We start from the raw sequence: 24,241 nt of genomic DNA, 5'->3' as shown, positions 1-24,241 counted from the left end.
TATTGTAACCATCATACAGCCTGTCCACATCTAGCCCCATAGAAAGCAGAAATGGTTTTAGTAGGGGTTTTTCGGGGGGGTGTGTTGACATTTGATGTACAAGCCCTTAAAACTAGGAAATAAAAAATCAAGCCACTAGTCAGTACACACATCCTAATCCTTTCCCAACAGGCGCGTATCTTCAACAACAACCTACAAATTTTGCCAGCGATCTTAATACTGTTCTCCTCAATTTCCAATTTCTAAATATATTCTCCACCAAATTGCCTTCACTTCTCAGAACAGTAGTATAGGTTTTGTGTATTGGGTCTGGCTGAGATGGAGTTTGGATAAAGAAGGACAAGAAAGGTGACCTGAATAACAAGAATGAACGTTACATGTTATACTATGCCAATTCAGTGCTGATAAAGTCTTATGATCAAGCAGTTGCTATTTATTGGACCCAAATGAGCCAGAAATTAAGCAGAAGAGCCTCGAATGTTCAAAATATGTGCACATTCTATCATACACAGAAGTTAGATAAAACCAGAAAATGGCAAGAACTGTATATTATATTAGTGACTATTAAAAATTCAATTTTAAAAACAAAAACTATTTGTTTCAGGCTTAGATGAACTTTCTCTTAAAAATGTATGATTCAAAATGTTTTTAATGAAAAAACAGACAGCATTCTTCAGATTGCCATGAAATTTTCAGCCATACCTAAATTTCAAAAACTGTCTTCTAATACATTATGTACAAACAAAATATAAGTGTTTGAGATTTCACATTGAAAAGCCATCTGTTTTTAGAAGAAAGGAAAAAAGTTTCATTTAAGTCCTTCCTAAAACAGAATCTGAGAACTCTCTTCAAATCTGATACGTGGCTTAGACCCCAATAATTCAGATTCAGAAGACCCTCAGTGTAAGTTTAGCTTTCTAATATATTACATCCCAGAGTAAAAGACAAGTAATTTTGAAATAATACAAAAAGATAATGGTAATGACTTCTTAAAGAAAAAAAGATCACCTTTGAGTCAGTTCCAGATGAGCCTTTCAATAACTACTCGTTATTAAAACCAAAACCTTTATTATCTTCAGCATTCTTGCAAATGATGGTGGTTGGTTACTGCAGGATTACAGCTTTATGTTTGGATTCCTTACCCTCTTTACACTGTAAGCTCAACAGGAGTGCTCCATTCAGAAGGAACTCATCTTTCTACAGAGATCAATACAGCTATGCTCAAAAGCTCATCCCAGTAAAAGCAAACTAGACTAATAATCCCTTTAGTTGTAAGAAAAAAGTAACACATAACAACTTAAATTGGAACGCTGATGACACAGTAGCAGCTACAAACAAAGAGATCTGATAAAAGGGTTATCAACCGTTGCAAGCATGAAAGACTTTGAAAATCAAGGAGTAGTTCTTCACGCAACTGAGTCCATTTTCCCTTGTAGAACCTATTGCTTCATAGTCCCCTACTAAGTCTTGCACTTCTTTCCAAAATTGTGTCACACCATCATCTTCATTTTGTTGACAAGACAAGAATGATAAGGAGGAGGTGAGATTGCAAGCTGCTGCTCTGTAAGGTAGCTTTTTTCCACAGGGACACTATTGAAAGACAGCCATGGATTAGAGCTTAACCTAATTTCAGAAACTTTGCTTTAATTAGAGAAATAACATGCTTATAAGTTGGTCAACCTCACCTATAAGTAGCTCTGGAACAGTAGACACTCAAAAGATGTACAAGTGCAAGGTCCTGCACAACTACAGGCTGGGCAGAGAATGGATTGAGAGCAGCCCTGAGGAGAAGGACTTGGGGGTGTTGGTAGATGAGAAGCTCAACATGACCCAGCAATGTGCGCCTGCAGCCCACAAAGCCAACCGTGTCCTCCAGGGGACGGACTGTGATAGGACAAGGGGTAATGGTTTTAAACTGAAAGAGGGTACATTTAAATTAGATATTAGGAAGAAATTTTTTATGATGAGGGTGGTGAAACACTGGAACAGGTTGCCCAGAGAAGCTGTGGATGTCCCCTCCCTGGAAGTGTTCAAGGTCAGGTTGGATGTGGCTTCGGGCAACCTGGTCTAATTGAGGGTGCCCCTGCCCATGGCAGGGGGTTTGGAACTAGATGGTCTTTGAGGTCCCTTCCAACCCAAACCATTCTATGATTCTATGATATTTGCCACTTTTTGATAGACAAATTAAGTGATTACAAGATTAACAAAAGTGAAAGGTAGAATAATACAGCATGCACTTGCATTACCCTGCAATATAGGTATAAATTATAAATTTATATCTTAGGATATAAATTCCTAAGACCAATATCCTTGGTCTCTCCAGTTACTGGCACCTGCTCACAGAAGCCCCTACTCCAGCTGCTAGGACAGACATCCATCTCAATTTAGACACTACTACACAGAGACACACACGCTACAGATCCCTGTAGTAAGTGGGCCTCAACACTGCAGTCTGTCCAGTAGCTTGCCCTGGATCCTCGATCTTGCTTACTGTCTCAGTCACTGCCAGACACACACCAATGGGTCTCTCAGTTGACCCCAGACTCTATGGTCTCTCCAGTAGCTGGCTTGGACATCCTGGTTCCTCCAGTTCCCTCAACTTCTCCAGCTGACTCAGAGACACACACACATAGATCCATGTGATACCTGGCTCCCTTAACCTACCCCCAGCCAGTCCAGCTTGATATTTGCTAGTGACAGACCCTGACACATTCACCCACTGCCAGTCTGGCACCCCAGGCACACTGGCCCCGATGACCCGTGTTCTGACTCCAGTGGCTGGCACTGAAACCTCCATACACACACATGCACACAGAATAGAGTCTCACTCAAGAACATAGTTAGAAATGGAGTTTAATGAGAAGACAGGACACATCATGCTGATTAGGTACAGGGCATGGCCAGTCATACCAATCGGCCTGTTTATATGCAGCCAATCCTTTTTATCCCCTTATCTCTCAATTTTCCCATATCCCTCCCCAAACTGCCTGGGTCCCCACCTCTCTCCACCTTTGGTTCCTCCTCTAAACATCCCATAAGTCTTGTATGATTCCAAAATACTCCTCTCTGCATCCCATAAGTCCCAAACGCTGGCAGGCAGCAAGCCCCCTCAGTCTGCAGAGTGGTCCAGAGTGTCCCTCACTCCTGGTGCTGGCTGTCCCTGCCCTGGCCCATGGGGCTGAGGCTGGGGACAACCCTGGCAGGAGCTGACTCAGGGCTCCATTTCCCAGACTGGGTTATCAGAGTTCCCCTGCCTGCCGTTGTGCCTCTGGGCTCCTTTGCATGTCTGTGTGTGGAGAAGAGTCTTTTATCACACAACTGAACATAATCTACTCACGTTTCCCTTTTTCCTCCCTCTCATCCTTCTTTGAAAACATCCTGTTTCTCTCCTTTTCTTTTCTTTTTTTTTTATTTTTAACAGGGACACAAATACTGGATTTACATTCTTTTATATTACAAGTGATTAATGTACTGATGATTTCCACACCCAATGCCTCATTATTTTGGAAGTGACATCTCAGTGGGCCCTTCTCCAAGGCTTCTCAAACTGTGCTCCAACTGTATGCCTTATGCAAAAGCTTAGTGCCTTCTCTGCTGAACATGTCAGTTTTGCAAGCTTTTATGCAGAATATAATCAATATGAAGTATTAACTGTACCTGTATTGAATTTATCCTATCATCTGTTGCTCACTTCAGAATACCCGTTGAGATCATATATGAAACAGTACAAAGGACAAAGTCGTATCATGTAGAGTTTTAACTACACCACTTCATCCTGTTCTTAGTTTTATGTGTTTGAGAAATCAGAGTAAATGACCGCTTAATGCAATATTGTGCCCCTTTAAAATACTCTGTATTTGACACAGAACAAATGTTATTTAATATGCTCTCCAAACACTGCTTTTAATCTCTCATATGCAAAGATCAAATTGTTCAATACAGTTTTCTCCTATAGTTCATGAGTGAAAGCCATCATTTGCATTTGCGCTCTTTTCCTTGAAGTGTACATCACCATGAAGTGTCTGCGACAGTTAACTTTTAAAATAACCTATGTACTTTTATTCACCTTATTTCTATGACGAGAGACCTCACAGCAAGGATGGAATAACAATATGGAAACTAACCATCTAATCCAACTGGACACACTTTATTGAAGTCTTATTACTTCCATGTGTAAGAGGAAAGGAAAGCCAACTGCAATCCCCAATTTTTGGCATTCTCAGTATGCATTGTATCCAGCAAAAGAGAATTTCACTTTTCATTTTTATTTTTACAGCACAGTGATATTAGACATATGGACTTAACTTGATCATTTAGAGATCAAGTGTTTTAACGGAATAAAAAAAGCAAGGTCTTTATTATGCCTAAAGCAATACTGTTCTTTAAAAAGTTGTAATGCTTTATAAATATTATTCTAATCTCTTTTGCAGTATGAATATTCTTAAAAAAAACTGGTATCAAAATTTCAGTGCGGATGATAAAATCTTCAAGAATGGATACAAAGAGTAATGACAATATGGTTATAACATGGATTCAAGTCAACCAATTTATATGAAAAAAACTTGCCCTGGATAAATTCAATGCAAAAGAGTTATATTCCAGTTTATTCTGAGGTAGCATGTGTGATAAATTAACTAATATTTCTCAGGATATAAATCCCAGTTTCCTAAAAAATATGAATATAAAATTATGAGCTACCACCATGAAACAAATATTTGCTTTCAATATTGACAGAAATAAATAGCCCTTTATTGAAGCATTTTAAACTTTGTTTTCTAAATAATTTATATTTGTCAAGATACATCTCTGATGAAAAACAACCCCAAGATGGATCAATCAGCAAAGTACCTTTCTTAGTGGAGGTCTGAGGAGATTAAAAATTCATTTTGTAGTTTCAGCAATATACTGAGCATCCCATGCTCTTCTATTAATATTTACTGATAAGCTCTTCTTGTGTTCAACTCACTTTTTTCTCCAACACATATGCTTTCCTTTGTTATGCCAGTAAATTATGAGATTGCTGCACAGCTTAGAATAGTTTTCTCTTCAAGTGTTAATAATAACACAAGACACTAAAAGGCAGGCTCTTTTGGTTGAGTTTATTTCACATTTTTGTAAGAATTTGAGAAAAATCATCACTTTCAACACGCGCGGTTGGCAGTACCTTATGACTTTACTAGACATTTTTGTAAGAATTTGAGAAAAATCATCACTTTCAACACGCGCGGTTGGCAGTACCTTATGACTTTACTAGACCTATTTTAATTAAAGAGGCTACCTATAAAAGAAGGGAGGTCAAATACTAATTACTCAGAAGGATGGTAAATATTGGGTTCTTTTAATGGAGACAAAATTTTGGTAGAAAAAATTGATGACCTTAATATAATTATATTAAAATTAATACAATTACTCTGTAAAGGAAATTGTATTGCAAAGATCAAGAAAAATATTTTTCCGACTCCTTACACATATTTAATTCAAAATTACATTCCCAGAACAATTGACTCTACTCCTTCCTACAAAAAGGCTAATTCCCAAGCTTTAACTACTGCCTGTATGGTTTATATTTTGTGAATTTTAGAATCCCATTTCTCTCTAGTCCTATAATTTAACTACTCTAAGAACAGAATAATTGGAAAATAGTAATCAGAAGGTGATGGACACAATTAGTTTAGATGTTTCTATAAACCAGTATCACTGACATGCATAAGAAAGAAATCAAGTTAAGGGGAAAATCTGTATGCAAGTGTCGATATAAATCAGGTCAGAAAGCTCAAAAGGACTTCCAAAAAAGTTAAAGCTTAATGCTCCAGACAACTGATACTGATGTATATCTCAACCTTTCAAAGCTGTTCTGTGCACACAAACTCTACACAAGTGTGAGCATCGCCACAACTACACATGAGCCACTTCCGCAGACCACTCTCCTAATGAGGTCTCTGAGCGCCATGTCTAACACCACATTATACTGTACCAGACCTGGGCTCTTTTTCTGTGTCTGATTTCAACATTCCTAGAATGTATTTTTAAGAAGCTTTGGGGATAAAAATATGAGAAAGGTAAAAAAAGTACCTAAAACCAGACCATACATAAAGATTTTTCCTTTGCATCTTACAGTGCATCCTCCCTGCTTCTCAGTGAAAGTTAAATTTTTTAGCTTAGCAGATGTTGTGCACAGTGCCTGGTAGGTACATGGTTTCTCAGCTGTTCAGGTAAAGTAACACAAGCATCCACAAAACTGAAATTTAATAAAAACGTAAAAGAGAAAAACTTAAAAAACAAAAATTAAACTTTTAATGCAGTAATAAATATTATTTCTATAAGTAATCATATTCGGCCATGCAGAACAGTTAAATACAAATAACCTGTGTACCTGAACTGTGGAACTGATTTCAGACGCAAATCCTCCTGTCAAGGGAGCCTCATGGCTAATCAGCAATCGCCCAGTCTTCACCACCGACTAAAAAGTAAAAACAAACCCCAAAAATGTAATCGAATTACAGCTCTTGTGATTTCTTACTTGTACTACTTGTGGAACATATGAAATATGTGACATTAGTAGCAGTGTTAGCATGTAGCTACTTTTTCCCTCTTGTATTTTCACTGAAAGATAAAGCAACCTACAAGTCTAAATCGAGTAATTAATAGGATGTTTTTAAATTTACTATAAAAGTGTTTACATCTTCCACTCCATTTTAAGCAAATATCAAGAATAAAAATTGATTCCATCAAATATGAATTTACCCTGTCAATGCAAACTGTAACATTTCTGAAGGAGAATATGGATTTTAACAAGTCAGTAAAGACTTGGATCCTGAAAATACTAAAAGACACACATGTAAAAAAATCCTCCACTGATACATATCTCTGCACAGCCAGATCCTAGGTCGAGTCATGAATCATAGCTATTCTGAAAGCAAAACTGTTAAACAAAAATTTTAGCAAGAAAACAATCATGTGGATCAATGCTGCTTATTTAAGTTTTACATGATAATTGGAAGCAAAATCTTCTAATTTTAAATCTCAATGTACATGCAGTTTTTAAGTGATCTGCTTTATAAATAATTACGTAGCACAATATACACAGAAGGTGATCTAAGCATCTTTTAATCAAAAAACAAACTGGGTTCATTGTGAAACATAACAATGACAAAATATTTTTAATCTGATGGGAGTATAAAGCTTCACCACACCCAAATATCTTGAAGTTTATTACAACTACATGCTAAATTGCCTAGAATCAAACAATATCAGATACCTTTGGTCAGAAATACGGCAGGAAAACCTTATTTTTTATAATACACATTTTATAATTTCATAAAGTGCATAAAAAAGTTTCATGAACTTCTAAAGACTCACATCAGATAAAAAAAACCAGAATAATGTGTATGTTAATCTTTCAAGAACAGTTACAATCTGATTTTTAAGATAAGTACATAGCGTACTGCTGGTGTACCATTAGTCATCTAGTGGAAAAGCCCAAGACAGTGCTAGCTATCAGGTCAGACTTTTTTAATGCCGTGATCTTCAACTTAATGTCTACGCCAGCACATTCTCCATTTGGGCAGCTTTGTGTTGTCTCCATAATAGAATACAGAAAGGCAATGCCTTAATTATACAGTTTTCCTTCTGATTCAAGTACTTTTCTAATTCTTCTGCTTTTCTAGCAATGACTCAATCAATGGCTCTAAGTAGCTCATCCACAGATGTACTGGCAAGTCACAGGCCTATCAACAAGATGATCCATACACTGTACTATGAAGTGGTTTGACAACATTCAGAGCTAAACAAGACAGGAAAAGGCATTTCAACAGTTGGAAAGTAATCCACAGTTCGTAGGCTGATTTCTTGAACTCCTTTTGCCAGCACTGGAAACTCATATTTAAAGAGCAGAGGCAATAACTGTACTATAAATCTGTCCAATACATCAAAATGACAGTTCAACGAACAAAATGTACACTCCAGTTTTAAGTTGATATGATAAAACTGGTACAATCGGTTTTAAGTTGCTATGGCAAAACTGATACAATTAATCAATTGTAAAGGTTTTTTTGAGAATCCTTTTTTATTTTAAACAAAGATTCTTTTGCATGTATTTGTTTTGAAAGGTTCACACTTTAGAAACATTACAAGCTATCATTAAAGTTACAGATTTGGTTTCTCAGAATTTAATTGTATGAAACAGACACTGTTAGAATGCATATAAGAAAATCCACATGGGATCAGACCAGTAATCCAGCTGACCAGTATCATGTTTCCACAACGAAGATAATTTGATACTTAGGAAAGAGTTAAGAATAGGGTCTTTAACGTGTTCCTTCACTATTTCTCAGCCTCCAACTACTTTCACATCACAGGTTTCCTGAATCCAATACGGTTTCTTGCTCTGACTGATAACTTTTCTTGCATAAATGTATCTGTTCTCAAACTGAACCCATGTAAACAATAAAGCAAAAGACAAAAAGGGAAAAAAACCTCATTTCAGAAACCTGCTTCTCCTATATGAGGAATCCTTATTTTTACATATGATTCCCAAGGGCTTCAAGTATTCCTTGCATGTAGGAGCTTGTTAAGAGCAAACAAGCAGCTGTGATCGCCAAGCATCGCATACAAGCATCTCAGCCCTGCTACAAAGCACTGTATATCACTCCTGGTGGGAAACCATGCTAGCATAGCTTTGGTGCTTTTACTACCCATCCTAGCTTGTTCAGGGTCAGCGTGGATACCTGCACCACATTGTGCCATGTAGACATACCTTAAAAATTCTCCTAATGGTTAAGCCAGAATCAAAATGAGGAGAAATTAGCCACTACACTTCACAGCAAATAGAGTCTTGGAATTAAGAAAGGATGCAAGTATTGCAATTCCTGAATATTACAGGCTCCCCTGCATCAATTTCTACTTCACACTTAACACTTGTTCCTAAGCTACAGTGAGTCTTTCAGAAAGACATGCAATATTAATTATGGTATTTCCAGTGTTTGCAAATGCACTACAGCTATTGGTAAGTTGTTCCAGTGTTTAACTGCCTTCCCTGTTAAAATTTTGCACCTTAATTCCAAACTAATTTGGCTGACTTCAAAACTTCAAACTGTTGGTTCTTATTTTACTTCTGTTTGCTAGACAGAGAAGCTATTATCACATTTCTGCTCCCCACACGAATACGTTAAGACTGTGATCAAATGATCTCTTAACCACACTTTTGCTAAACTAAGCAGATTGAGCTCTAAATCTTTCACCATACAGCAAACTTCCAATTCCTTCATTCTTACAACCCCAGCCTGAATCATCTCCAGTTTTCAATGTCCTTCTTGAAGTACACCCATCTGGAACCAGCATTCCAGCCTTTTTTCAGAGCAACGCCAAATACGGAGATAATATAACCTCAATACTGCAGCTCTTGGATGTATGAGGCCTTTTGGCCAAAGCATAACAACACGAGTCCAGTTTCAACTGATGACTGTGATTCCCTGTTCTTGGGAAAGAGGGTTTTGTCAGCAAAGGATAATCGCTTCTTGGAATAAAGATGGAAATATAGTGTGCATTTACTATTTCAAGATACAAAATTGGGTATGTTGAAAAATATGTTGTGTGCCTGAACCCAGCTCAGTTAATGAACCTATCTTCTCTTTATCAGTGACTGTCTATTTTATCTATTTCTCCAGCTGTCTGTTACCTCTAACTTATCAGTAACGGGTTTAAGTGTTTTCCATATCTTTGACAGAAATATTAAAAAACAGGTTAAAAATCAGATTCTGCAGAACCTCACTGACTTTACAATTTCCATTCACTAGCACTGTCTTTACATAACATACAGTTAAAGTCAACGCAGCACTAATGCCTTACTTCTCAACCATGTTCATTTCTTTTGTCAGCATCTAATTAGGAATTGTCGATTGTATTTTTCTCAACCATGTTAATTTCTTTTGTCAGCATCTAATTAGGAATTGTCGATTGTATTTTTCTAAGTTATTTCTCCCTACTTGCTTCTTCCCTGCTAATTTTTTTATAGCTTTATAGATTATTCCTTCTAACTGATTTGGGATTGTCATGGTTTTACCCCAGCTGAAACCAGGACAGGAATATAATTTTTTTGGTGGGTTGGGTTGGGTTTTTTTAGGGGTTTTTTGGGGGGAAAAAAACACTCCATAAAGTATCGGATTAATAAATTACTGGTAGACAGATACTTTGGTTCATCAAAAATATTGGGTGTCTGTATGCCCTCATCATTTTTATTATTATATTGTTTTCTCCATCTTACAGATGACAGTACTATACAGTAATAACAGCAGCCAATAGCAATCAATGTGATTTTCTTAAACAAATTTTTTAAATATGTATTACCAGGTAAAAATGTTTCAGACCATATAGCTTAGAAGAAAGTCATAGCCCATGATGAAAAAGCTCAACCTTTTCCTACATTGGTAGTGTTCTAGAATGGCTAACTTACTTAATTTCTTTATCTTCATATGGAAATTTAATCTTATTTCCTGGAAGTGAGATGGTTAATCAGTTAAAAGGGAAAATTTCATAAAGCAACTGCTCTACAATCTATAGGGCACAGTGGACATTGTTAATGATTATTTTCAGATATCAATGCTCTTCTATAAAATATTGACTTCATTTTTAAAATATACCATAAAACATTAGCCCCTGTCAAATCAAATGAGGCAAGCATTCAAACTCCACAATAACCAAAGCTCAACATTCAGAAGAGCATTTACAGTCCAAATAAATGCAGCATGGTAACATCCACTAATGCGGTCCCTACCCTTCAAACATAATGGGAAATACCACCGGCACGAAACTGGAGAAGACAGTGGTTACATCAGCACAGTGTAACAAATTGGACAGCATATAATCCTACCATCTTATCACCTTTTAAAAAGGTGGATAGTTGGAGTGGATTTTTTTCATTTGGATTAGCTAGAGAAAAGAATGGCTTTTCAAGGAACAATTTATTTTGTCCCCTCAACCATAGACTTGTTGCATTTCTATAAGGGCTTGATTCTCCTCCATTTCCCCAATATCCCCACTCTATCTTCCAAAACCCCAGCCTTTACTCTTCTTACCTCACTAAGAGATTGAAATTTTGAAATGCATGCCCATTCTGCATCTCATGTAGAGTACTTTTAAAAATACAGTGGGCTTAGGAGACTGACCCTGATTAATATGTTCCTTCTTTACATTCACAACCAGAAGTCGTTGTTTGCTCATCTTTAAAGTCCTGTTGTTTTCTCATCTTTAAAGTCCAGAGAGTCTTCTGAGGGTGCTAAGAGATTCTGTAGGTTATCTCCTATCTCAAATTCAATTAAAATGGAAATGGGTTTTTGCCATCTTTATTAACAGACCATAGAGGAAAGTCAGAAGCAACATCCAGGCATTTAGGGAGCATAGTTCTTCTTTGTGTCACAGTCACTCTGCACTTTTACAGCTGAGTTCAGCTGATGCAACCCCGGCTGCTCCCAAATGGGAGAGGTCCTACTCTACCCAAAACCTCCTGTTCCCAGTTCACCCCTGGCATCTCCTCAAGCACTGAAGGGGCCACGGGGTAAACCAGTTGCAGGAGAAAATCCAATTTATCCTGCAGCAGTGTACAGTTAGCACAGAGCAGCAAACACCACCCCAGAGACAGATTCAGAGATCGGAGGCAGATCACGATTCACTCACAGAAAGCTTCAGCAGTACCCCCTCCCTCTGGAGGTCATGGCACAACACTGTCACCTGTGCTTTAGCCAGTTATTAGAGAAAAGACTCTAGGGCTTTCAACTACTAAATTAACCCTAAAACAAAACCAGAAACCACTATTGACTATACTTTTCCACCTCAATTTCCTTGTCAGGACTGTTTCACATCGGTGTCATCCACAAGACGACAGCTGACGTTGCATCAGAGCAAAAGGCTAGCGGCATGATCACCCTGATAATGAAATGTAAAAAAACCCCTAATGCCTTTGCAAGAGTAACGCTTTCAGATTGAACTCTGAAGGTTTTCTGAACTGCAGCCCAGCATTTTTGCAGTGAAGCAGCTGAGCAAATTATTTTCAACCTCCCTGATCACACTCTTTATCCAAGAGTTTCTATAATCACTTTTCTGTTCAACTCAATTCGTCATGTTGGCTGCTTTCTCCCCTCCTACGGGCACTGATGACAGAAGAAACAACACTTCCAAGCAATCTGAAATCTAAGTGCTGACACTACCAACAACATACTATGCCCTTACTTAGGAGAAAGCAGACTGAAACCAAAATGAGTTTGATGGTTAACTGCATTTTACACTATTACTCTACTCACATAGCAAAAGTGCTACTTCCAGTGTAACCAGCTGCTTCATTAACACAGCAACTGCCTTTAAAGAAATTATGAAAGTCAGAATTAGATTATAAATGGCTGTTACACAATGGCAAGTTGCCTGCTTTCTTTAAAAAGAAAATCTTGTTCTCAGAATAAAAAAGATTTTCCATCTCTTACAGAAAAGGAATTACTTTGATTTTCACTTTCACATTTAAAGTTTTGCATACTTTTGATTGTGTTCTTTAGAGAATATAAAAAATTCCTGCATAATTAAAAAAAAAGGTTTCCAAAATAATTTTAAAGAAGCTGGCAAAAATACTGAAATTGTATTTGTATTATATCTCATTTCACACGAAGCATGTATGCAAACAATTATAAAATTGTATAAAAGTGAGTATTAATATATACATGCCTTTACTGAAAGCCAATCAGAATACAGAAGCTTAAAAAACCCCCACCTCAGTAAAGTTTCAATAAATGCCTTGAAAAATATTTTTTCTTTTTCATTTTTAGATCAGCTTTAATGAATTTGTGCTTGGAAATTGTAAAACCTAAGGGACGCTACTTTCCCCAACCCATTAGTTCTACTCTCCTTTTAATGTTTCAATAACAAATGTAATTGCATAGCAGCATTCTTGGTACTGAATATCATAAGCATAGGGACAGAAATAGGATCCCAGATTTTTATTCAGCATTTCCCACAGAGAAATTTCCAGACATCCCAGATTTTTTTTGTTGTTTTTGGGTTTTTTTGTTGTCTTTTTTTACCACCAGACTGCAAAGAGAAGGAATAGAAGGGAAGAGGAATAGGATGTCCTAGGAGCCTGGAGATACAAGAGTCCTGTAACTGCCTAATGATCATGATCTACTTTGCGAAGTATAACTATCAGTTGCACAGAACTACCTTCTTCTAGAAGTAGTAAAAGCTAGGAACGTTATACACTCTTTAAAGCTCCAAACAGAAAAAAAAAAATCTTAACATTAAAGAAAAAATATTCAATAATTAACCTCAACTAAAAGAAAATAAAATAACATAATTTGGTGTGGTTTTCAACAGTACTAAATTCCCGGAGAAGAAAAATGAGAGAGCACCTTCAAATCTACTATATCATGTCCATGCTACACTCCCAAGCTGACTGAAACTCATTTATCAATAAAATCAAGATGCAATGACAAACAAATGCCATGACAAACCATTATTTCATCACACACAAGTGAATAGCCCAAAGTATGAATAAGATTTCTCAATTACTGGTAATGAGACAGTCAGCCTTACACTTATTCTGTTAAGATTCATAAGGCTAGTGTAAGTATAATAAACATATCAGAGTATTGCAATAATATCACAGAGAATACTAGCTGAGCACTGGCAACAATGTATGTAGATCAAAGATAAAACTACTTATTTCATCACTTAAGAAGGCCATTGGAGAAAATTCTTAAAATTTTTCAAACAATAAAATGAAAAAAAATAGGCAGTTCTGTAATAGACAAGTATGCCGATTAACAGCAGGGAATGAAAAAGAAAATTAACTTCCTTTTTAACGACACAAATCGCTAAAATGTTGCCAATCACTTTAACTGATCCACATTAGCAGAGCACAAATCTCTGCCTTCTTTCTAGTAGTTAACCAAAACAGAGGCTTTTAATCCATTACTGCCTGCCTGGTCAGCCGAGGTTTGTGCTTTCTGACCTACAAGCCTGGAACCCATTGACTGCAGATGCATGGCCCGAGGCTGCTGCGACAGGCTGTGGCCTGGACAGAGCTTCCCAAAAGCAACAGGATCTGCAGTAAGTAATTCACATGGCGAGGACGAGCAGATCCATTAGGGCCCCCAGACTGCAAAGGCATGGATTCTGGTTTCTCACAGAGAGAACCAAAACGTGGTCCTTGGAAGGAGAAACAGGGACTAGTGAAGGAACAGAGAACAGCTGTCCACCAGTGTTCAACGCAGCGTGAGACCTTAGCATGTTAGCACAACCCTCCTCTGACACTACGACTATATCCTTACCTGCCTTCTCTGGAGCAAAAGACAAAAATAAACAAAACACCCAAAACCTAAAACCCAAAACTTGTTAGTCTAACCTCCTTTCCAATTAATTTTAAATCAGAGTAAAAGACCAGCTATTACAAAATCCCAGGTACTCACTTATCACTGGCCTCCAAGTAGAATACCATACTCTACCCATTAACCGTGATCGTCTTGGCCCAACAATGAAAACAGCATTTTCCCTATCAAGCTGCCCATCTGATCGGCGCATAACATCCTAACTTGGATACAGGAGTATTCCAGGAGACAGTATCAAAAGCCTTGCTGAAGTCCATCTGTTGCTCACCCCTTGTCCACAGATCCAGACACTTTTATCGCAGAAGGCAATCACATAGGTCGAGCATGAATTAGCCTTAGCAAGACCATGCTTACTTTTACTCATCTTCTCCTTAATATGTTCAGAAATTATGGGAAACTTTCAGTCTGGGTGAAGAAGACTAGTTTTAGTGACTAAAAACAGCATCAAAGCATTTATTGATAATTCTTTCATGAAATACACATTTTCCTAAATTTGATCACAAAAAGGCAACCAAGTGCTACTGAAGCAGGAGACACGCATCTGTAAACAGTTTGAGTGCTGTCAGTGAGACGACCCACAGTAGGGAACACCCCGGCAACCTCATTACACATTTGCAGAACTGTATTCTAAATGATTATTTAGAAAATATTATTGCAGTTTTCTTTTCAGGCAACTCTTCAGTCATTTCTGGATGATGGGGTAGAGCGTATCCTCAGCAAAATTACAGATGACACAAAACTGGGAGGAGTGGCTAATACACCAGAGGGTTGTGCTACCATTTAGAGGGACCTGGACAGGCTGGAGAAATGGGCTGACAGGAACCTCATGAAGTTCAAGAAGGGAAGTGCAAAGTCCTGCCCCTGGGAAGGATCAACCCCAGGCACCAGGACAGGCTGGGGGCCACACAGCTGGAAAGCAGCTTGGCAGGAAAGGGACATGGGCATCCTGGTGGACACCATATTGACCATGAGCCAGAAATGCACCCCAGCAGCAAAGGCGGCCCATGGTATCCTGGGTTGCGTTAGGAGGAGTGTTGCCACCCAGTCAAGGGAGGTAATCCTTCCCCTCTACTCAGCATTGGTCAGGCCACACCGGGAGTGCTGTGTCCTGTTCTGGGTTCCTCAGTACAAGAAACATGGACATACTGGAGAGAGACCAATGAAGGGCCACAAATATGATTAAGGGACTGGGATTAAGGGATCTCATCAATGTATATACATATACAAAGGAAGGGTGCAAACAAGACAGAGTCAGGCTCTTTTCGGTGATGCCCAATGACAGGGCTGCATAGTTCACGCTATTGTGCTGATGTTGCATAACGCACTGGTTAAACCTCACCACTTTGAAATCCACATCAGGATGGATCTTTTCCCTAGTTTAAAATGTATGCATGGCAGGAACAGTTCATAAAGAACTAATGTGACCACAGCTGGGATGCACATATGAAACATCTTGCAGAGAAATGTTAGCGCAACCATAAAACTTACTGCCTCGACACACCAGGATTTTATTATTCCAATATGTATCATTTTACGCTATAAATGCCAAAAATAATTCTGAAACACTAACGTGGCTTCTTCCTGCATAGCACCGAAAACATAATGCTGTAGTGTGAAGACAGTGGTGCAGAGATAATGAAAAATGAAAACAAGTACAGTAACCTGGAAAATTTAAAAAATTACAATCAAAACCAAAAGAGTTGGCTACAGGGCTAGGCTGAACATCCTAAGAAGCAATGAAGAGAGTGGATAATAAACCAGTCACGGCCTTTACATCCTACACAACATTGTCAGGGTATGGCTGAGATGTTCAGAGAGATTTATAAGCTTCCTCCAAAGCCAAGAAGCAAGGACAGATTCCCAATGTGTTAGGCACCATAAAAATACAGAGTAGCAGAGAATTCCTCTCCAAAACAACTTTCAATTTAAATAGCTGAAACTGTGAAAAGTGAGCAGTTAATTGCTAAGAAAACAGTAGCTGATAGTAATGGTCGTAGGATGTGGAGACAATGGAGAAAAGTTATATTTTGTGCAGATGGATACTCCTGCTTAACCTAAAAAATATTTAGGAACATAGTAACCAACTTCAGTAAGAGATAGGCAAAGAAAAATTACTTAGCATGACCTCTTGATATCCTTCAGATAAACTGCTACATACACACTGGAATCAATTGTTTAGGAAAGAAAACTGATTCAGAAGTTAAAAGCAAATTTGAAAATAAAATCCACCTGGCTCATTCTTATTATTTCATATACACTATATTGATTTTATTGCATTTTTGTCTTCCACCTCTTCACATCTCATTTGTTTTCTGATACTGGAAGCTCTCCTTAATAGTGACAATTAATATTTTTAGTATACATTTGGTGCAAGGAGTCCCTGTTTCCTTCTGAGGACCTCACATACAACCTGGATAACACTACTGAAATAAGTAATATAAATACAAAAAAAGCTTCTTTTGACCAAATGCCTCTAAATCTCCCAGTCATTGTCTTCTAGTAATAACTATGAACAGATTCCTTAAATAGTCTTTTTAAGTATAAAGGCAACTGAACTAATGGAAAATATTCACGAATCCGCTGGACTGGTACCTCGTCTTTCCTCAATACTTTGAACTATATTTGCCTACTTAACCACAATTAAATACATCTATTCAAACAATCTTTCTGAGTGTGTAGCCTAAAACATAATACTGAATAATAAAGGTTTCAGAGAACAAGAACTTCAGTGGCAGCCTCCAAACTTCGCCAGTCTGAACAGTAGTTAATAACGTACCATGGACAAATTTGTCCTTCCTTCCCCCACTAGACTACTTTTTCATTCCCTGTTTATGGAAGCAAAATTAGGAAATCTTGGCAAATACAGCAAATACATACGGGCAATGCTGTACCAAATAGATCCTTTTCACTAAAGATGTGGTTTTCATCCCAGAAATCTTCATAGACACATTATAAGATCTTCAAGTTTGTGTGGCATCACCACATTCAGTTGACATTCCATGGGGAAAAGTCCTTTTCTGAGACTCTTTATTTCCTCATTGTCTTAATTACACTGCTACACATATAAAATAGAGTCTTCATAAATTAACTTGCTTCTCCAGTTTTTCTATACCTATGTTTGAAACTAACATTTATTTTAGGTCTCAGAAGTTATAAGTCTATTAATAAATTATTATTTAAATCTGAGATTAGTTAGCCCTCCTTTTGCCTTTCAGAAATTATGTGCATATTGTTTATTAATAATTGCAGGTTTTGAAAATTTCAGCTGTCCCACAAACTCCTGGGATAATTGGGCCGTAATAGTATACATCCTTTTCACTATAATACTTTTTTATTAAAAAAAAAAAAATTCCAAGGTCTTAAGTTTGAGTATTTTTTGACGTTCCTCTCAAGCCAACTTTTAAGGAAAGACTGCAGTCTTCTACACTCAAAAAGGCAGAGAAAGCACCCAGATTGCATAGCATGCAAGTCCCACACTCTTAGACTCAACTACCTCAGGACTACCAAGGTGCCTAAACTCCTGAGACACTAAGAGGATCTAGCTAGCTTTCTTTACTGCCTTCCTCATAATGACCACCTTTCCCTTTTCAGCACCCTAACTCTTCCAGGTGCATTAACTCTCATATAGAGTTCTATGGAAAACTCAGACAATGAAGCTCTCAATTCCACTGCTGAGTCATAAAACATTATGAGGATGAACAGTGGCTCAGCTAGATTCCTACATGCAATTTATTCTCTTATTTTTGAAAAACAGATGGGATCTTGGCCAGTTCTGAAAGAGCTCCCATGGACAATGCAGTTATTTCTAAGATTCGTAAATCTTCTGTTAGTCCAAATGTTGTACCACACTTTCTGTGCAGAACACCAGAAAAACAACCTCTCCAGGTGTTTTGGAAGATCCAAGAATAGGCCAACTAAGTCACTGCCATACGCACACCCCGATACACACACAAAACCACTGTCTGGAACAAATTTTAGTGGTATTCATCCACAAGCAAAACACTGTGCTGCCAGATATGACCCACATAGCAGGCTTCCTCAGAATAATTTTATTGAAGTTAACTACAGGTTTGGAGAACTTGGAAAAAAGCAAATAATTGTTCTTAAAAGAAAAAAAATAGCGTCAGGTAACCAAGAAAATAAGTAAAACAGCCTGAAATTTCATTGCTGAACCCATCATAATTTTATTTTCCGTCAGAAAATTATTCAGTAGCTTCTAACCCGCTTCAAATAACCATGTAGGACAGACAACAGTTAGTGTTCCAGCAAAAATCCTGCTTTGCTCAACCCATGACACAACAATAAAAGATATACAGAAAGTATCTGAACCACAGCCTTTCATCTTTACAATTACATGAAAACTGTAATGAAAAACCTAACAAAATATATGGCAAGTTACACACATCTCCTAATACAAAGGCTATCAGTCAAAAGAAGGTGCAGCATGTGACTGAAAGCCAGCAGGTAGAACAACAGGAGATGGATGCAAGATAGCCTGCAATTGTCATTTACTACCTGGGCACCCCTTCTATTTTCCAAATAGAAAGATTAAAATGAAACTGATGTTTCTTAAAACTGTAGATGAAGAGAAAGACTGTGAGAATATAAGAATTTGAAGGCAGCACAGACAGAAGAAAAAACATGAATTCTGGAAAATGAGAAGTGCAAAAATGTAGATGAAGAACAGCAAGAAAAAAGGCCAAGGCAAGAGAGATGCCAAGTTGCAGAAAGACCTGGATTCTTGGAGGTATGGAGAAAGGAACTGAGAAAAGTGTTAGTAATACAAATTGTGGCATACCACTTGTCTGTTTTTCACTCTGGTTCATACTGGAGTTCTTACATGACTAGGACAGCAGCAAGACTTTGTTCAGGCTACAACAGTCCACTATTAGCCTCATCTATGCAATTTGCTCTTTATCCCTATACAGTGGCTTCAAAGATTCCCTTCCATCTGCTTCTGCTCCATTCTAAGGCTTAAGCCCCCTGACAGTCTTCCAAACCACAAATGTAATTGTTTACCTTTCTCTTTCAGGAGAAAAAAAACAGACACAATGCTCAAAGAATCCCTTCTAAGACATAAAGCATCCTCAGGCTACTATGTTGAACTGATCTGACCTGACCAAGCACCTCACAAACCTTTCAACAGAAGATTGAAAGTCAATTTGTAAGACTAGTGTGAATAGCACATGAAATCTAATAAAACATCAGCTAGAGGAGATGAGCCAGGGGCCCCAGATGCAACAGGAACCAATGGGGTAACACTGGGAAGATACATCAAAAGAATTCCAGTCACCCCAGCCAATAAGTCAGGCTCAATGGGGACACAACTGAAATGCCTCTACGCGAATGCACGGAGCACAGGGAATTAACAAGAGGAGCTGGAGACATGTGTGCGCCTGAAAGGCTATGACATTATTGGCATTACAGAGACATGGTGGGATAGCTCCTATGACTGGAGTGTTGGGATGGAAGGGTACAGGCTCTCTAGGAAGGACAGGCACGGCAGGTGAGGAGGGGGCGTCGCCCTCTATGTCAATGACCAGCTGGAGTGCATGGAGCTCCACCTGGGGATGGATAAGGAGCCAACCAGGAGCCTATGGGTCAGGATTAAAGGGAGGGCTGGGGCAGGGGACATCACAGTGGGAGTCTGCTACAAGCCACCTAACCAGGGGGACCAAGCAGATGAAGCCCTCTGTAGGCAAATAGGAGCAGCCTCACATTCACAAGCCCTGGTCCTTATGGGGGACTTAACCACCCTGACATCTGCTGGAGAGACAACACAGCAGAGCACAAGGAATCCAGGAAGTTCCTGGAATGTGTTGATGACAACTTTCTCCTCCAAGTGACAGAGGAGCCCACAAGGAGAGGTGCCATGCTGGACATTATTCTCACCAATAAGGAGGGCCTGGTAGGGGACGTCAAGCTCAAGGGCAGCCTTGGCTGCAGTGACCACGAAATGGTGGAATTCAAGATCCTCAGGGCAGCAAGGAGGGCACACAGCAAGCTCACTACCCTGGACTTCAAGAGAGCAGACTTTGGCCTCTTCAGAGATCTGCTTGGTAGAATACCATGGGACAAAGCCCTGGAAGGAAGAGGGGCCCAAGACAGCTGGCTGATATTCAAGGGTCACCTCCTCCAAGCTCAGGAGTGATGCATCCCAACAAAGAGGAAGTCAAGCAAAAACACCAAGAGGCCCCCGTGGATGAACAAGAAGCTCCTGGGCAAAGTCAAACAAAAAAAGGAAGCCTTCAGAGGGTGGAAGCAAGGGCAGGTAGCCTGGGAGAAATACAGAGAAACTATCCAAGCTGCCAGGGATCAGGTTAGGAAAGCCAAAGCCCTGACAGAAATTAATCTGGCCAGGGATGTCAAGGACAACAAGAAAAGCTTCTATAGGTATGTTAGTGATAAAATGAGGACGAGGGAAAATGTGGGTCCCCTCCGGAATGAAATGGGTGAACTGGTTACCCAGGATATGGAGAAGGCTGAGGTGCTCAATGACTTCTCTGCCTCAGTCTTCACTGGCAAATGCTTGAGCCACACTGGCCAGGTCACAGAAGGCAGGGACTGGGAGAATGCAGAACCGCCCACTGCAGGAGAAGATCAGGTTTGAGAATATCCAAGGAACCTAAAGGTGCACAAGTCCATGGGACCTGATGAGATGCATACACAGGTCTTGAGGGAACTGGCGGATGAAGTGGCCAGGCCACTCTCCATCATATTTGAGAAGTCCTGGCAGTCCGGCAAAGTTCCCACAGACTGGAAGAGGGGGAACATAACCCCCATTTTTGAGAAGGGTAAAAAGGTAGACCCAGGGAACTACAGGCCGGTCAGTCTCACCTCCGTGCCTGGCAAGATTATGGAGCAGACCCTCCTGGAGACTATGCTCAGGCACATGGAAAATAAGGAGGTGATTGGTGACAGCCAACACGGCTTCACTCAGGGCAAATTGTGCCTGACAAATTTGGTGGCCTTCTGTGATGGCGTTACAGTGTCAGTGGATAAGGGAAGGGCAACTGACATCATCTAGCGGGACTTGTGCAAGGCATTTGACACTGTCCTGCATGACATCCTTGTCTCTAAATTGGAGAGACACAGATTCAATGGACGGTCCACTTAGTGGATAAGGAATTGGCTGGATGGTCGCACTCAAAGAGTTGTGGTCAACAGCTCAATGTTCAAGTGGAGAACAGTGACGAATGGCGTTCCTCAGGGGTCGGTACTGGGACCAGCACTGTTCAACATCTTTGTCAGCGACATGGACAGTGGGATTGAGTGCACCCTCAGCAAGTTTGCTGATGACACCAACCTGTGTGGTGTGGCTGACACGCTGGAGGGAAGGGATGCCATCCAGAGGGACCTTGACAGGCTGGAGAAGTGGGCCAGTGCAAAGTGCGTGAAGTTCAACAAGGCCAAGTGCAAGGTCCTGCACGTGGGTCGGCGCAGTCCCAAGCACAGCTATAGGCTGGGCAAGGAATGGATTGAGAGCAGCCCTGAGGAGAAGGACTTGGGGGTATTGATTGATGAGAAGCTCAACATGAGCCAGCAGCGTGCGCTTGCAGCCCAGAAAGCCAACCAGGTCCTGGGCTGCATCAAAAAAAGCGTGACCAGCAGGTTGAGGAAGGTGATCCTGCCCCTCTACTCCACTCTTGTGAGACCCCACCTGGAGTACTGCATCCAGCTCTGGTGGCCCCAGTACAGGAGAGACATGGAGCTGTTGGAGTGAGTCCAGAGGAGGGCCATGAAGCTGATCAGAGGGCTGGAGCACCTCTCCTATGAGGACAGGCTGAGAGAGTTGGGGTTGTTCAGCCTGGAGAAGAGAAGGCTCAGGGGAGATCTAATTGCGGCTTTCCAGTACCTGAAGGGGCCTGCAGGAAAGATGGTGAGGGACTGTTTATCAGGGAGTGTAGTGACAGGACAAGGGGTCATGGGTTTAAGCTGAAGGAGGGTCGATTTAGATTAGATGTTAGAAAGAAATTCTTCCCTGTGAGGGTGATGAGGCACTGGAACAGGTTGCCCAGAGAGATTGTGGAGGCCCCATCCCTGGAAGCATTTAAGGCAAGGTTGGATGAGGCATTGGGCAACGTGGTCTAGTGGAGGGTGTCCCTGCCCATGGCAGGGGGGTTGGAACTAGATGATCTTTGAGGTCCCTTCCAACCCAAACCATTCTATGATTCTATCTATCTATAAGCTAAACATGCCAGCCAGAACAACTGGTAACATAACTAATCAAGTGTAAAGTTTCAGAACTGAGCAGAGGGGTTTCTTGTTTTGACCAAAAACAAGAACAGGGAAATTCTGTTCTACTTCATAGCAAGAAGTTGATGTTACATGAAAATAGGTCTCCTTGATCAAGGAAGACATTCTGTTCTCAAAAGCACTTTAGTCCTGAGTCCATCTAAATCTCTCAGCAGGGAAAAATATTCCCTGCATCTATTTATCTAATCACAGATGGTCCATGCTCTTGAGGTTCTAACAAACAACCCAGACGTGTCACCTATTAACCTTATGATGTACGCAAACAACAAGTGAAAGTTAAAAGGCGATTTCTCAACCCAAGACTAATATGCAGCCTTCTAAAAAGAGACATAGATGTTTTATTGTGTTTGGGTGGCAAGGTTTTGCTAGTGGGGGGACTACAGGTGGTGGCTTCTGGGAGAAGCTGCTAGAAGCTTCCCCTTTGTCTGATAGAGCTAATACCAGCTGGCTCCAAGATGGACCTGCCGCTGGCCAAGGCAGAGCCCATCAGTGACAGTGGTAGCACTTTTGGGATAACATATTTAAGGGGGGAAAAAAACCACCAGGAGCAATTGCAGCCAGAAAGAGGAGTGAGAAGATTTGAGAGGAACAACTCTGCAGGCACCAAAGTCAGTGAAGAAGGAGGGGGAGGAGGTGCTCCAGGTGCCGGAGCAGAGATCCCCCTGCAGCCTGTGGAGAAGACCATGGTGAGGCAGGCTGTCCCCCTGCAGCCCATAGAGGTTAACACTGGAGCAGATATCCACCTGCAGTCCATGGAGGGACCCCACGCTGGAGCAGGTGGAGACACCTGAAGCAGGCTATGACCCTGTGGGAAACCCACACTGGAGCAGGCTCCTGGCAAGACCTGTGGACCTGTGGAGAGAGGACCCCACACTGGAGCAGGTTTGCTGGTAGGACTCGTGACCCCATGGGAGACCTACACTGGAGCAGTCTGGTCCTGAAGGTCTGCACCCCATTGAAGGGACCCACGCTGGAGCAGTTCATGAAGAACTGCAGCCCATGGGAAGGACTCACGTTGGAGAAGTCTGTGTAGGACTGTCTCCTGTGGGAGGGACCCCATGCTGGAGCAGGGGAAGAGTGTGAGGAGTCGTCCTCCTGAGGAGGAAGGAGCAGCAGAGACAACGTGTGATGAACTGATCGTAACCCCCATTCCACATCCCCCTGTGCCGCTGGAGGGGAGGAGGTAGAGAAACTGAGAGTGAAGTTAAGCCTGGGAAGAAGGGAGGGGTGGGGGAAAGATGTTTTTAAGATTTAGTTTTATTTCTCATTACTTGAATTTGATTTGATTGGTCATAAATTAATTTTCCCAAGTTGAGTCTGCGTTGCCAATGACAGTAATTAGTGAACGATCTCTCACTGTCCTTATCTCGACCCACAAGCCTTTTGTTGTATTTTCTCTCCCCTGTCCAGCTGAGGAGGGCAGTGACAGAGCAGCTTTGGTGGGTGCCTGGCCTCCAGCTAAGGCCAACTCATCACAGACGTTTAAAAAGGTTGTTCTAGATTTTCAAACTTTCATGGATCCAGTTTGGCTAAAATAATGAACTCAGCCCTACCTCAGTGTTCTCTAGTTGCCACATGTTCACTAAACATTTTAGACACAGAAGAAGGGAATATCAGTAAGT

The 24,241-nt window shown here is 40.3% G+C and overlaps 1 protein-coding gene across 3 annotated transcripts in view; it reads right to left on the bottom strand.

Annotated features, from left to right (window-relative positions):
* Positions 1 to 24,241, bottom strand: part of BCKDHB (branched chain keto acid dehydrogenase E1 subunit beta) — a 130,375-nt gene that overhangs the window by 52,526 nt on the left and 53,608 nt on the right. Inside the window, exons 9-10 of one of the 3 annotated variants that reach the window (XM_054819401.1) lie at positions 6,374 to 6,460; positions 6,026 to 6,238 (exon numbers count right to left, since the gene is read on the bottom strand). The exons of 1 other annotated variant lie outside the window; for it this stretch is intronic. In XM_054819401.1, the coding sequence (XP_054675376.1) occupies positions 6,209 to 6,238; positions 6,374 to 6,460 (117 nt within the window). In that variant the 3' untranslated portion in view covers positions 6,026 to 6,208. Of the gene's footprint in view, positions 1 to 6,025; positions 6,239 to 6,373; positions 6,461 to 24,241 lie in introns of those variants that run through there. One more of the 3 variants, XM_054819399.1, reaches the window with a different exon arrangement.

The sequence above is a fragment of the Grus americana genome, chromosome 3, assembly GCF_028858705.1.
Source record: "Grus americana isolate bGruAme1 chromosome 3, bGruAme1.mat, whole genome shotgun sequence".
NCBI lineage: Eukaryota > Metazoa > Chordata > Aves > Gruiformes > Gruidae > Grus > Grus americana.
The sequence above is the reverse complement of the archived record's forward strand: the minus strand, read 5'-3'. Positions and strand labels throughout refer to the sequence as shown.